This window comes from Gekko japonicus, unplaced genomic scaffold (assembly GCF_001447785.1).
Source record: "Gekko japonicus isolate JY-2015 unplaced genomic scaffold, Gekko_japonicus_V1.1 scaffold1980, whole genome shotgun sequence".
NCBI lineage: Eukaryota > Metazoa > Chordata > Lepidosauria > Squamata > Gekkonidae > Gekko > Gekko japonicus.
This window is the reverse complement of record NW_015173196.1, coordinates 89303-105170: the sequence shown is the minus strand read 5'-3', so window position 1 is coordinate 105170 and position 15868 is coordinate 89303. Positions and strand designations below refer to the sequence as shown.

Below are 15868 nucleotides of genomic sequence, written 5' to 3'. Positions count from 1 at the left end.
CCTAGACCTTCAGTGAAGTGAGGCTGCTTCTCAAGGGTCCCTATTTTTGCTTTCTGGAATAGTAAACAGAAATACGTGTGTGTAGAGGTGAAAGGCAATAACAGCTTGGGTGGGAACGTAGCAAAACTACATTCTCCTCAGTGAAGAGGCACCTCTGTTTGCTTCCTCCTGATCAAACAGAACAGGCAGTGAAGTGTAATGTTGGCTAACTTACAGCAGGCTTTTAGTACACGGGCTCAGGATTACAAAAAATCTGAGCCCTGCATGCACAAGCTCAGGATTCTGCCGTTCCTCTTCTGGCAGACTCCTTTCCTGAGCACCGCACACACACCCCGACAGTTCCCCATTTCTGGCCGTCTCCCACATTCAAGGTTCTTTACTATGCCAGCAGTAGTAAAGATGCCGCCATTCAGTACACACCAGACCAGACTTCTGTCTTTTTTTTAATTAAAATATTTCTCAAGGTAACAGAAAACACACTGTGTACATGGAGCGTGAGCCTACTAGCTGTAGCCAAACGACTATGTGGCTATGTCTTCCTCTCACATCTGGTGCAGGCCTCAGCCCTGCCAGCAGGTACCAGGTATGCAAGGAGGTGGCTGCAGGAAGATGAGAGGCAGCCTCCTTCCTCTTCCCCTGACGGGGGCCAGGGGACCTGCTGGCCTCTCCCCTCTCACGGAGCACCAACAGAAACAGATTCCGCCAATGGAGGGAGGGGGCAGAGAAAGAGAACCATGTCACGGTACACCCTGTTCAAAAGGAAAACTTAGCACGAAGCACCTGCCTTCGAAGTCTCACCCCCCAAATGTCCCCTCCGTGACAGAAGGTCTCTTCAGTTCAAAGTGGACACTCTCCAAGGGTGGGGCAGCTCGCAGCTTGCTTAGAAACCCGCCATTCCTGGCAGAGCCTTAAACGCAGCTTGGGCAGCTACTGAAGGGGAGGGGAGCTGCAGTCCCTCCAGAGTCCGGCTCCCCTCTGGCTCGACCTTAAACTCAAGAGCAAGGAACTGTCCGTGGTAACTGCCCCCATCCTCTTTTCCCAAAGCGGCCAGAGGCGGATGATGCAGGGAAGGGACCAGGAGCCAGAACTTTAACGGCTTCTGCCCCTTTAGCATCCATCTGCTGGGAAGGGGGGGGGGGAGAGGATGACAGCACGACATGCACAGAGCAGAAGAAGCCACCAGCCATTTCAGCTCTCTGAAACTGACGGGTTGGGGGACACGGTTCTTCCACCTGCAGGGTCTTACGAGCCCCTCAAACACTGGGGCCGCCACCCACCCGTTTTCTGCGGACGGCTTCCCAGCACCCTTCCCTCTCTATAACCTGCCTGCCACAGTACGCAGAGGCAGCCTAAATGGAGTGAGAGATTAAAAGAGGGGCAGCATTCCTTCCCCCTGCTGCTTCAGAGGGTGGATCCCAACCATAACATTCTGGGGGGGGGAGGAGAAGGGGGCCTTACAGGCTGAAGTGTGATGGGGAGGAGTGGCAGCACGTTCCCCTGAAAGAGCCAATGAGCAACAGTCCTCGAGAGGAGGTGCTGCAGCCGTGGAGAACTCACCCTCCCTCCCCGCTATTTCCTCCAATCCATCTGCTCAAAGCACATCCAATCAATGCAAGTCCAACACAAAATGTCTGGCCTTCGACCATCTCTTAAAATGAAAGGTGGACGTGAACCGAGGGGGAGCTTCTCCCATTCTTCTTGTCTCTTGCTCCCTCACTTCTTGGAAATCTTGGCTTGTTTGTGTTTGGGAGGTGCCCATCTCAGGCAGAGGGAATCCACTGGGGAAGAAAAGAGGACATAAGAACATAAGAGCCGTCAATGTTGGATCAGGCCAAAGGCCCATTTAGTCCAACACTGTCACACAGTGGCCAGAAATACCAGTGCCATCAGGAGGTCCACCAGTGGGGCCAGGACATTAGAAGCCCTCCCACTGTTAACCCCCCCCCAAGCACCAAGACAGAGCCTCACTTGCCCCAGAGCCCCTATCTATACCTTGTGGCTAATAGCCACTGATGGACCTCTGACCATATGCTAATTCCCTTTTGAAGCCGTCCATGCTCGTAGCCGCCACCACCTCCTGTCAAAAGGGGTCCCGGGGGGGGGGGGAGAGACAGGCAAAGTCATCCCCAGCTCCAGCTTAGAGGCAGTGCTGGCAGCCCTATCTCAGGAGAGAGAAGCACCTCAGAGAAAGTCTCTCAAAAGGCCATCAGGGTTGGGAGGAGGCTGGGAGGATGCTCTGAGGGCAGGAAACTCAAGGTCAGTTTCAGTGGGACTATCAGAGCCGCCACAAGCAAGGAGCACTTAACCCCCGTCTGTCCAGGCAAGTTCTTGTCTGGGCTGCACTTCTTGTTACAAGTGCCCTAAAGGCGCTTGCATTTTAAGAGATGGGATAACTACTGCACGTTTTGGGGGGGTGGATCTTCTGCACCTGCCCCACCTCACCCTCTCCCAGTGGCTTCATTGCAGTTCCTGCCAGAGGAGCTTCTTTAAGGAGACGGTTAGGAGGGGGAAACCGGCAAACTCCCTGTGCCTCCTGTTACATAAGTGGTGCAGACAGACATTCCAGTGGGGGGGGGGGGAGGAGGACCCGGACACAATGCCTCTTTCAGCATGGATCGAAACTGGAAACCGCCCAAAGAGGCTTTGACTCCTTGGCCTCTCACAAAGCAGTTCCGTGTTTGCGCTTAGTGGGGCCTGGGCACACTCCGTGACCGAGAAAACAAAGCAAAAGCAGGTAATGGAACTTAACCATGGGAACAGGTTTATATGCAGAGCTCGGTACAGGCAAGCGGGGAGGAGGAATGAAACTGAATTTTGTGCTCAGAATTATAACAAGGCAAATTTGCCTTCCTTTGCACTGCTGATTTTGCTTCCAAGATTTGGGCTTCCAAAGGATACAGAGAGAGGGAGGGAGGTGTGCGTGTGAGTGAGAGAGAATCGGCTTCTCCGCTTCTCCGACCACCATGTCTCCATCCCCAGCAGCCCAGCACCAGGTCGGGAGAAGGAGGCAGGCTGTGGAGCCCCTTCCCCTCTCCCCCACTTCCTGCTCTAGGTGGCTCTTCTGGCCCCCTCGGTTTCGCACTGCCTGAACTCCATCGGGCTTTCTCGCTGTTTCTAAACACATGCAGGTATCACTCTTACAGTTACCCTACCCCACATCTTTTTTCTCCCCCCCCCATTAGATTTTCCTGCAAACCTGGAGGTTCACAGATTCTTACACTGTGGATGTGGCTGCCTTTCCCATTTTTATCTACATGTTGACCAGCTCTTGGTCATTAGATATAAAGCTGGATAAAAGTACAGCGGCAGAAGGGTATAGAAGAATTGCAATGGAACGTACAGCTGAGATTGGCAACAGTAATAGGAGAGACACGTACAATATCAGCTGAAAGAGCAAAGGCAGGGAGCGCTGTCCATCCTGCCACCCGCACTTATGCAGTAAGGTAGAGGTAAAGGTTTCCCTTGCTCGAAAGCCAGTCGAGTCTGACTCTAGGGTTACGGTGCTCATCTCCGTTTCAAAGCCGATGAGCCAGCGCTGTCCGAAGACGTTTCCGTGGTCATGTGGCCGGCATGACTAAACACCAAGGCACACGGAACGCTGTTACCTTCCCACCGAAGTGGTATACCTATTTATCTACTTGCAATTTCTTGCTTTCGAACTGCTAGGTTGGCAGGAGCTGGAACTAGAGACGGGAGCTCACTCTGCCATGCGGCACACTCGGGTCCCAAACTGCTGAACTACTGACCTTCCACAGCCTGCAGTTCAGCGTCTTAACCACTTGAGCCACCGTACCTCAGTAACCATCCACATTTCCCAGTTTATCAGCCTTCACAAATTATGTTCACACACTTCTAAGGTTTTTTTTCTGTTAACATGAGGTCTGAAAGAAACTTGCTTTAAAAAAAGACCGATGTTCTCTGGGCGTCAGGACTTGCACTAAGTTCCACAGATGAAATCCCACCCCACAGCACTGCCTTATCTCTACAGTACTGTGCTTGCAGGCATGAAGCTTCTGACAACTGACCGGCTGAGCAGGTGTCGTGGCTTGTGACATTCAGTAGCTCTGATAAACAAACAATTGGCAGTCTAATTTTTCTAAGGAGAGAGAAAGTTGTCAGACTGGTTGGGGTTAAAATGTCACATTGGGGCAGGAGAAGAACTGGAAAGGACACAAGACAAAGAGCCTGAAGGGAGGTCCAAAGTTGACAGACACGAGGAGCCTGAAGCAAAGATTAAGAATTAAGCCTCAAACAGAGGGGGGGGGGCAGAGAATTGAGTTAAACAGAGCAGGAGGAGACTGGGGGGGGGGAAACATCACAGCACTAAAGTGGGGGCAGAGGAGGAAGTTCTAGGGAGCCTGGGTCAAGACACAGGGTGGCTAAATGAAGCAGGACAAAAGTAGGCAGTTGCAGGACAAGCAAGAGCCTGAGGAAACAATGGATGGTGGAACTGAACAAAGGCAGAAGCAGAGAGGATGCAGGATGGGGGTTAATCTGGCAAGAAGGAAATGGGCAAATAAGAAGAAGAGATTGGATTTATACCCCGCCCTTCACTACCCAGAAGAGTCTCAGAGCAGAGCGGCTGACAAACTCCTTTCCCTTCCCCTCCCCACAACAGACACCCTGTGAGGTAGGTGGGGCTGAGAGAGTTCTGACAGAAACTGCTCTTTTTCAAGGACAGCTCCTATCAGAACTACGGCTTGCCCAAGGTCATCCAGCCAGGTGCAAGTGGAGGAGTGGGGAATCAAACCCGGTTCTCCCAGATTAGAGTCCGCGCACTTAACCACTACACCAAACTGGACCAAGGACTGTTGGCTATGGGATGAAGAGGCAAAAGAATTGCTGGACCTTGAATGCAGACCCTAACAGGGGAATTCTACCTACTGTGGCTTATCCTGTCCCTGTAGCCTTGTGACCTAGGAACCCAAAGGGGGGGGGGATGACAACAGGGACTGAATTTCATACAGTCATGTCAAATCGCCAGTTAATTCTTTGACTGCCGACTTCTTGTCAAAAGTAATTTGCTAACCAAGTCAAGCTACGCTTACTGCTTCCAACAGGATCTCAACTCCCCACTCCCCCCCAAAAACCCTGGCATACTCCCCTTTCCCGCAGTACCTGTGATGGGAGGCTTCTTATATTGGGCACTTTTGAGGTGCTCTTCAACCAGCTTGGGGGTGACACAGATAACATGCTGTCCCTTCCAGTACTTGACCATATTCAGCGACTGCAGCGTACTGATGATGTCATTTTGCGTGATGCTCGTCATCTGGCTGTGCCGGGGGAGAAGCATGCAAGATCCCATCAGCGTGAGCTGTGATAAAACCAGCCCAGGAAAATGTAGAATTTAGCCTGAAAGGTCACTGTGAGGCGAGGGGGCCCTCTTACAGCTGCTCATTCTCATTTTTGCATAACCATTATAACTATTCTGGTCACCACACCTTAAAAAGGATATTATAGCTTTGGAAAAAGTGCAGAAAAGGGCAACTCGAATGATAAAAGGGTTGGAACACTTTCCCTATGAGGAAAGGTTAAAGCGCTTAGGGCTCTTTAGCTTGGAGAAAAGACGACTGAGGGGTGACATGATCGAGGTTTATAAGATTATGCATGGGAAAGAGCAGGTAGAGAAAGAGGTACTTTTCTCCCTTTCTCACAATACAAGAACTTGTGGGCACTCCATGAAACTGCAGAGCGGTCGGGTTAGAACGGATAAAAGGAAGTACTTCTTCACCCAAAGAGTGATTAACACATGGAATTCACTGCCACAGGAAGTGGTGGCGGCTACAAGCATGGACGGCTTCAAAAGGGAATTAGATAGGCATATGGAGCAGAAGTCCATCAGTGGCTATTAGCCACAAGGTATAGATAGGGGCTCTGGGGCAAGGGATGCTCTGTCTCCTTGGTGCTTGGGGGGGGGGGTCAACAGTGGGAGGGCTTCTAATGTCCTGGCCCCACTGCTGGACCTCCTGGTGGCACTGGTATTTCTGGCCACTGTGTGACACAGAGTGTTGGACTGGATGGGCCTTTGGCCTGATCCAACATTGGCGTCTCTTATGTTCTTATCTAGAGAGTGTTGTCCCTGATCTGGATGGTCCAGGTGAGCCCAATCTTGTCAGATCTCAGAAGCTAAGCAGGATCGGCCTTGGTTAATACTTGGATGGGAGACCACCAAGGAAGTCCAGGGCCGCTACGTACTGGCAGGCGATGGCAAACCACCTCTGTTTGTCTCTTGCCTTGAAAAACCCCATGAGGGGTCGCCAAACGTTGATGGCACTTTCCACCACCACAGAGGGCGTTATACTTCAGGGAGCTATACAGGAACCCCACTGTTGTCCTCACCTGAGATCTTTGATGGAAAGAGTGCCCCGGAAATCCCGGAGGATCTCCAGCAGCACCCATGACCAGTAGCTCCGATAGCTCAGCTTGCCTAGGTCTGAGAGAGGCTTCTCTGGGGAACCCACGGTGCTTTCCAGCTTGGAGAGCTCATAGCCTATGGAGCAAGAGGTTGAGAGTCACATCCAAAGAAGCGGCCATAGTTCAGAACACAGACGTCTTCATGGGCGGGGCTGCTCCAGGTCTCGGGGTCAGAGGGCAGAGTCTTCCCCAAGGAGCTCTTGGTGCATGTTCTCAAGACCACCACTCAGATGAACTACCTCTAAAGCCTCTTTGTCCATCAAAAGTGCTAAAAAGGGCCCTGACAACGGATAGCCCAGGCAACCCTGATCTCGCCAGGTCTCGGAAGCTAAGCAAGGTCGATTCTGGCATGCACTTGGACGGGAGACCCCCTTGAAATACCAGCAGTTGGGAGGACAGGGGCAGGCTTTATCCAGCCACCTCTCCAGTTACTTTCTTTTTTCTTTTGGCTGGGAGGTGGGGAGAAGAAGACTCTCTTCCACTACACCACTAGGGAGAAGTCAAGGGGCTGCCAAACTGCTTCACGGGGGCTTGACTGACGGCCACACATCACTTGAGAGGGAAACAAACTTACTGAAAGCAATGAGGAACTTCCCGTAACCTCTCCTCTGGTATGGGGGCAAGGTGAGGATGCAGGCCACATTGTTACCATCTGGCGATTCCTTCTCCTAGAAAAGAAAAAAAGTCAACGGTATCAAATGAGGGCACTAAGAATTTGTCACTGGGCTTAGTATTCGGTACACAGAGAACCACAGGGTTTTTTTTCCTTCTTCAAATATAGAGGCAAGTTTCTAGCCTTTGCTGCTTCAGAGATCTGTTCCACAGGCAAGCAGACAATATCTGGTTACATCTCAGAAGTTGAGAAGGGTTTGCAGCAGGGGGTGCTTGGGTCATTAGAGTTCTGATTCTGAACAGCTCTTTGCAGGTATTGCAGGAAGCTCTCTTTGTCACTATGGATGTTTTTCTTTAAATATGAACATTCCACAAGATGAGGCTCTGGACCTCTTGCAGGATGATTTGGATAAGAGAGAATGCTTTTTCAGCCCCTCCCCAATATTTGTTATGCCACTTGGCTGAATTATGTTTGATGAAGATTTTTTTCCAGTTTCAAGGACAATTCTTTTGGCAAATCTCAGGTACAGCCATAGGGTGTGAATTTGCCCTAGAATTAGCAAACGTGTTCATGAAAAGACTAGACACTTTCATCAACCAGAAAGATTATATTTCCTCTAATCCATCTGCTCAAAGCACATCCAATCAATGATAATAATATCTTTAGGGACAGCATCATCCCATATAAAAGGTATTTGGATGATATTTTCATCGTTTGGAAAAGTTCACAGGAGTTCCTTATCCAGTTTGGGCAGTATATTAACACTACGCACCACAGTATTAAATCTGAAATGGTATATGACAGGTCTAGGATTAACTTTTTTAATGTTTTGATTAAAACGAAAGGTATTGAATTACATACTGATGTTTTCAGAAAACCCACGGATGCAAACTCTTTTTTAGCAGGTGATAGTTTCCATCCTTATCACCTGAAGAGAAATTTACCTTTTTCTCAGATGTTAAGGATTAGAAGAAGTTGCAGCCATGAGACAGATTTTTATAGACCAGCCAGCTTCCTAATGTAACAATTAAAGGATAGAGGATATTCTTCCAAAATTATCAACCAAGCCTTTTATAAAGCTAAGAACACACCAAAGGAAGCCTTATTGATACCCGAGATTCACAATAACAACAGACAGGATAATTCTGTTAAGTTATGATGGCACCGATGCTCCCTCTAAGCTGTGGAGTCTTGTGAGCAAAAATCCTACTTGAGCTACTGGCATTAAAGTTGTGAGGGAGCAATTTGGCTACTGCATAAATTAGTTTGCTCTGGAGCCCTCCTTCCTGAGCTAAAACAAAAATGTGCAAGCTGGAGGCTAAAAAACTGTGAGCTAGCTCACACTAACTCCGCTGAGAGGGAACACGGGATGGCACTTATGCTAGCGTGAGAAATATAATTGAAAAACACTGGTACCTTTTGTGTGACATCCCTAGATGTAGATCATAACCACAGAGATCACGGAATTTGGTTTTTCATGGTAGAGAATTCAAGATTTTTTAAAGGAAAAAAGTATATAGTGCACACGGCCAGGATCCTACCCTTCTCAAGAACGACTAGAATTCAAGCCCTCCCAACCCACCCACCACCACATCCAGAGTCAGACCAGCACCTTGGAGAAGTAGCCGACGATATGGGCCCCCTGCCGATCAACCTCAGTAAGGATGTAGAAAACAAAGGGTTCCACGTCAAAATAGAGGGTCTTGTGATCCAGGAAGAGCTTGGCCAAGAGACACAGATTCTGGCAGTAAATCTGAGGGAGACAGAAATGCCAGTCAGAACATGGACCTCCCAGCAAAACAGGATGGAGCCCCCTGCAAGAAGAGACGTCCCCACACTCAGTGGGGAGCTGCAAGGGACCCCCACCTTGTGATCTTTGCCATCCACCTCATACACAGAGATGTTGTTCTTGCGGTAGATCTCCTTCCCTGGTGGTTGCCTCCACTGGCACTGGCCCTTCGAAAGATGAGAGAAGGATTACTAGAAGCATTCTGAGCACCGTTCCATTGGCTGAGTTCTTTGTTTCTGGATTGTATGGCATTTGGTGAGGCTAATGCCCCACACTTCTCTCACTTGAAGTCACTGTTGCTCATTTAATTTTTTTTCTGGTGGCCCATATAGAAAATAGATACTGTAATTATGGATGTTGAAGGTACATTGCTCTTGGTCTCTTCTGTCTACCCCACCAAAAGAAAAACTAGGCAGATCTGCTGATATGCATCAGCCCGGCACAGTACTTTGTCCAAAGCGTTTCCGACATCCTTCCATCCCACCTGCTACCCTACACAACCCCCTGGTGCCCCTGACAACTGCTCTTCCCCCTTGCGTACAAGGTGATAGCGGTAGGTCTTCTCAAACTTCATGTACTTGAGGCAGTACTCGCAGATCCACAGCTTGGGTTGCTTCCCGTAATCCTCTGGGAAAGGTGAGAAATACCAAGCGTCAATTTCATAGTTCCCAATATGGATCTTGTCCACGTATTTCACCTTGGTGATCTGGAGAGGGAAAGCGACAGAGAGCGCTAGGCATCCAGGGACACAGCCACGCCCTTTCCCCCAACCCCGTTCAGGCAACAAACCAGGACAAGGGCTCATCAACACTCACTGCTTCGTGCTCCTTCTCCAAAGCTGCTGTGGTGGGATCCATCTCAGCATAAGTCTGCAGGGGGGGGGGGAGAAAGAGCATGGTGGATGGCGGCAAAGGCAATTTCCTTCTGGGCAAGTCACTTCCTGAAGGACAGCGTCACTACATCACTAGTGCCACGCTAGGGTCAGCAATCATCTTGTGCTTGGCAAGTCTGGCCCCTTCTGCAGATACTTATATCTGTGGACGGGGCCCACACTGACAGAACAGAGATCTTACTTCTAACTTGAGGAACGCCCCCAGGTTGGCAGAAAAATCTTAAGACCTACAAAAGGGGGGAGGGGAATTAAAACCTCATATCACTGCTGCAGTGTGGGAGGGGAAGGTGAGAGGGAGCGGCAGCGCTGGAGATGGGTGGCTGGGGTGAGAAGAATCCTCCTCCTCCTCCTCCCACACCTCCACCACCACTCTCTGCAGTCTCACCAATTAGACACTGATGGGAAAGTTTAGGGAGGGCGGCTCAGGCAGTGGGAGGGTGAACAGGAGCTTCCTCACTCACCGCCATAGCCACCAGCAGGCCACCCTCTATAAACTTGCCTCAGCTTCTGACCAGCACAACAGCAGAGAGCAGTGCTGGAGGCATTGGGGGGGCAGGGGTGAGGAGCCCATTCTCCCCCGTTTCCTCCGGCATTGTTGCCTCGGCCTTGCTGATTGGAAACCAACACGGAATGCTAGGGAGTGCGGCTCAGGCAGTGGGTGGGCAAGAAGGAACCTCCTTACCCACACACCCGTTTCCACAGCTGCCACCTGAGCCACCCTCCTTCTTCTAACCAACCAGACTGTGGGAAGCGGCCCAGGAGGCTCACAGTGCAATCTGCGACATTTTGTCGTTCCAGAAGTGGCAACCTAGCGCCCATGATTTTCCAGTCCTGGAACTGACTCCCTGTAACACAGCACAAGCCAGTCTCCCCAACAATGCTTCACGACCATCACCTTCTGCACATGGTTGATCTCGTCATGTTTTCGCTTCTGATTGCGGGTGATCTTGCGTTCTGGCTGTTCAGATAGCTCATTCATGTACTGGTCAGTGTTCTTTTGCACCGCATCTTTGACAGTTTTTGTGAGGGCCAAACGGTTCTTGTCAACCCACTCATCCAGACGCCGGTTGACTGCAGTGACCAGAAAATGGATTAATAGGTATGCCCTCCATCCCTACTACCAGCAGAAAGAATTCCACGCTATTGCTCCAAAAACTATTTGGCTAGGATTTAAAATGAGGGGATGCTACTCCCATCTCAGCCTCCTTTGCTAACCCACTGAAGACCACTTCCTCTCCTACGGATAGCGACAAGACTCAACAGGCTGCCATCTTCAGCAGCCCTCCAGAATGTGTCCAGTCCTAGAGACCATCTTCAGGAACCATGATCACTAACACATGACTGTCAGCTGAGGGCAGCAGTAGAGTTCTGCCAAAGAGAGCTGCTCTCCCAACAGATTTCATTGCCCACCTGGAGCTTCTGGAGGAAGCCAGGAGGCCTGACTTTCTCCTAATCCTTACTCATTCTCCCAGGAGTCTTAACCTCCCTATGCTAGATGACACTATTAGGTTTGCCCATTATTTAACTCTCAAGTTTATTTATTTAGTTAGTTACATTTTTATCCCACCCTCCCCGCAAACGGGCTCAGGGCGGCTTACATTCATTGGCACAAGGTACCATAAATCCGCACAAAACAGATAAAAACAGTTAAAACATTTTAAGCATTTTAAACATTTAAACTAATCAAAGTGCTAAACAGTAATAGCCATTCTTTGTTAATAGGATGGCGTATTAATGATGTAACACACACAATTTCCAGCTCAGTAAAACCTCCGGGCTCACACACCAGTATAACTAATCTCCAAGCCAGGGCCAGCCCACTACTGGTGTTGGTGGCAGTGGTGGGCAGCTTCTAATTGAAAGAGCTCCGTCTTGCAGGCCCTGCGGAACTGTAAAAGATCCTTCTTTGGGTTGGGTCAGACTTAAGGAAACCTTAGGCAATATGCAAGGACAAAGAATCTGTGTCTCCAGAACCCTCTAAAATCTGGCTCCACAAGTAACTTTGAGGTACAGCAAAACTTAATTAAGATATCAGGAACAAAAGTACAACCTTCTGTATAGCTGGTAACATATGAAACATTCAGTTAAGTATGTAGAAGGGTTCGATTAAGAAGAAATTACCCCACTCTCACTAGATGGACACCTCATACCTCTTCTGCGGCCATTAAAAAAACCCAAAAGGCACTCACAGCCAACATAGTGCACGTAAAATTCCTCTCTGGCTTCTTGTTCATTGATCCGAGACTGGATCACTTCAGCAGAATCTGCAAATGAGTTCATTATAAGGAAAGTTTGGTTAAGGGATACCTAAGTACCATTTGATTGAAAGCAAAAGGAAATAATCACTGTGATCATCTTGAAGCATCATGGCCAAGCTGTAGAGATGGGAAGGACTTGTTGGCAAGGGAGCACTTGTGCAAATTTTGTAAGGTGGAGTACTATACCAACTATAAGAATGATCCACAACCCAGAAAGGCACTAAATCTCATGTTAGCCGTAAAGCTCACAAGGGGCCTTCACTAAGGTGTGTGTTCTCTCAGCTTCAGTCCCCCATCTCCAATAACACTGGCCTGCTTCACTGAACTACTGTACTGACTACCTGTAAACAATGTATAGAAAGTGGTCTGAACACTACATGAGTTGTATAAATGATAATTATTGAAGTTCTGTCACAATAAAAGCTCTCATAAGTTGTTAAAACTAACATAGCAATCTAATGTTCTGCTATTAAAGAATCCTGTCCAGTCCAGTTGTTGTTGTTGTTTTTTACTTATTTTGACACTTCCCATGTGAGGTATCCTGGAGACATCTGTACTCTGCTTTTCTCTCCAAAGGGGACCAAGGGTGTCTCCCATCATTCTCCTCTCCTCCATTTTTAACTCACAACAACCCTGTGAAGCAGGTTAGGCTGAGAGTGTGTGACTAGACCAAGGGCACCCGAGCAAGCTTCCACAGCAGAGTGGGGATTCAAACCTAGGCCCCGCCAGAAGGTAGTCCAACACTCTAACCAGACTATGCTGGTTCTTCTGACTGTGAATGTTTTAGGCACAGCTATGGAAAGCTCAGAAGGCCCCACAGGGTCTGGGGCTACACAAGACAGCAGGGGCAGAGGGAGCGCATGGATGCAATGCTGAGAAAGCCTGGGGGCAGCTACGAGGGGGCGGAACAGCATCCCTGGGCCACAAATGAAATAGAAGCCCAGAACAAATTACTACCCAGCGTGGGGGAGGGATCGCCGCCGTCATGACAACGAGCCCTAGGCCGTGGGATGCCCCGTTGCCATAGCATTCCTGGGGGGGGGGGGAGCAATGCGGGGTGTGGGCCTCATCGCCATGGAGATGCTCTTACGCCAGGTCCCGTCCACGCGCCGACACAGGTAAGTCTCGCCGATCTCCACGGTCACTTCGGCCTCCCGGGGGGGCGGCGACGACGAGGGCGCGTGGCTTTGGCCAACCGGGACCCCCACGCTGCCTGGCCCCGGCGCCGCCTCCTCTTCTTCTCGCCCCCCCGGCCCCAGGCGTCGTGGGTCCGAGCCGGGGGGGCTCCCGCTTCCCCCTTCCGCCCCGCTACCGTCGTCGTTCCCGGCGGCGACGGTGGTATCGCCCCCTCCGGGCCCCGCGGCCGCTGCCATGACGACCGCCACGGCGACAACTCAGGCACACGCGCGCTACCCCCCCTCCGCAAACAACGGTTTCCAACCGTCTAGGCCGCAACCGGAAGTGATACCTCCCGATGGCAGGGCGCCGCAAGATGGGCTTCGCGGGGGCTGGCGCGGCAGTGTGACGTCACCGACACGCGGATCACATGACGGTGAGGCTCGCGAGAGCAACGGCAGGTTGGAGAGAGTGGACCGGTTGCTAGGAGACGGAGGCCTCCGAAGAGATCGGAGTTGAAAACATCCGTACGTTGTTGGACCGGACAAAATCCAGGCGAAGAAACAGTCTGGTGTACTGCCTTTTATCGAGGCCAATCCAAAAGGCACAAAACGTTGTGCAAGCTTTAGAACCCTTCATCAAGCGGTTGTTACAAAATTTAAAAAATGGAAGATGAAAAAAAAAGCAGCTCTGCCAGGTCCAGCTTTTAAGACCTTGTCATGCAAGATTTTGTGTTCGTTTGTTTTTTCCAGAATGAGATGACCCACCATCATTTGTAATGCAAATGCTGAACTCTAACACTTCCAGCAAAACTGTGAGCCTGCTAGTATCCAGCGTGATCTGAGGCTGGCATGACAGTGTCTTGAGATCTCAACCTGGAAAATTTGCTTTTCCCGCTGTCTTTTTTTTTTAATCTTGTAACATCTTCCTGATGAAGGGTTGTGGAGAACTGGACAGCTTGCACAATGTGTCAATAAAAGCTATTAAATGATTTCTTCTTCTCTGAAGAGACAGGCAGTCAATGCCAAAGTTGTCGGAGCTGCTGAAGGACACTTTTCCCTCCTGGGATAAAACGACGACCTATATTGGGAGCTAAATGTGGTTCATCAGAATACACAGTAGCAGATTTAAAACGTTTCTCCTTCAGGCTGCGTCAGAAAGAGCTGCGAGTTCTTAGAGGAACTCATCCCTTTCTCCAGGTTTGTGTGTGTGACAACAACTCTGTGCACACCTTTGTCTGGGAATAAGTTCCTCTGTTAAGACCTACATGCCAAGGTGACTGAGGGCAGCCTTCTCATTGGGCAAGTCATTCTGTGACTCCACCATATAGGAATGACTGTGTGATCTAATAATAGCCAGTGCAGAGATATGACCCACCTGCCTTACATGAAGACTGACTGGAAAGAGGCTAGGTCACAGCAATAAATTAGAGTTTCCAGTTTCAGGTTGGGAAATACCTGGAGATTTGGGGGTGGAGGCTGGGGAGGGACCTCATCAGGATATAATGCCGTAGAGCCCACCTTCCAAAGCAGCCATTTTCTATAAGGAAACCGATCTCTGTTGTCTGGAGAAAAGCTGTAATTCTGGGAGATCTCCAGGCTCCACCAGGAGGTTGGCAGCCCTATCAATCATGCAGAGAGGCACACAGGGAAGCCTCTTTTTAGTGTAGATTCTTTGGACCTATGGGTAGACTTTAAAAACATTCTTTTGGCATAGGTTTGGAGATACTGCTCTACTGTCTATGATGAAGTTTTCTGCGAACAGCACCTCAGAATGCACTGTACCAGATCCCTCTTGACAAAATGTAGTTTTTGTAGCATGAGGGCAGGGGAGAGAAGTTGTTTGCGGATGAGAGAAGAGTGAATCTTCATTTAACTTTCCACATTTCTAGAGCAAACTCAGTGTGCTGCAGACAAAGCCAGAGTGTTTAGACTGAAATGTCTATGGTTTTTAATGATGTATTTGAGAGTAAAACGGAGGAAAGAAAACTTTCACAGTTAATCAGGAACACAGTACAAAACTGTTACACACACAAGGGTAGATATTCTACACAGCCTTTTGCTCACTCCTCCTCCAAGGACAACACTATAAAATTTATTTAACATATTAACATTGAGAAATTAGTGATTCTGTCGCTCCCTATTAACAGAAATGGGAATAAGGCTTTTTGTTTCTGGATGCCCAGAAAGAGCTTGTGGTGGTTATTTTGGAGGAATAATGTTTGGAATTTGACGTGATGCTCCAGGGGCTGTTATATCAACTTGGGCTACTGTTGTGTTTCTAACTAGTCCTGTAGCCTTCTGTGTAACTAAGTTACATGGTTCATTTTAGGGTTTTTAAAAATATTGATCTTTGGCAACCACTACAGAAATTTTCTTATGAATCTTGTACATATGTTTGGATTTGCAAAAAAAAATTAGAAGTCATGGGATGAGTAGACTAGATCCCCCAAACTTAACAGCACAGTTGCTATATTCAAGAAACCCTAGATTCGATTCCAGTAGCACTTTAGAGACCAACAAGATTTTGGGGGTATAAACTCTTGTGCATCATGCAAATGCTAGCCTGGATGAATCACAAGCCAGAATTAAGATTGCCGGGAAAAACATCAACAACCTCAGATGTGCAGATGATACCACTCTAATGGCAGAAAGTGAAGAGGACCTAAAGAGCCTCTTGCTCAGGGTAAAAGAGGAGAGCGCAAAGGTTGGCTTGAAACTTAACATCAAAAAAACTAAGATCATGGCATCCGGCCCCATCACTCCTTGGCAAATAGAAGGGGAAGT

At 49.2% G+C, this 15868-nt stretch overlaps 1 protein-coding gene across 2 annotated transcripts; it reads right to left on the bottom strand.

The window, feature by feature from the left end:
• Window positions 1–437: 437 nt before the first annotated feature.
• KAT8 (K(lysine) acetyltransferase 8) lies at window positions 438–13490 on the bottom strand. Of its 2 annotated transcripts, none has more exons than XM_015422636.1 (11): window positions 13057–13490; window positions 11898–11972; window positions 10604–10779; window positions 9632–9685; window positions 9358–9522; window positions 8894–8983; window positions 8640–8780; window positions 6989–7082; window positions 6340–6490; window positions 5119–5273; window positions 438–1778 (listed from the first exon to the last, which is right to left on the bottom strand). In XM_015422636.1, the coding sequence occupies exons 1-11, from the start codon at window positions 13337–13339 to the stop codon at window positions 1714–1716; spliced, it is 1449 nt and encodes a 482-aa protein (XP_015278122.1). In that variant the 5' UTR covers window positions 13340–13490; the 3' UTR covers window positions 438–1713. The 2 variants fall into 2 exon arrangements, with proteins under 2 accessions (XP_015278122.1, XP_015278123.1); XM_015422637.1 differs by having other exon boundaries at window positions 9514–9522.
• Window positions 13491–15868: the final 2378 nt, after the last annotated feature.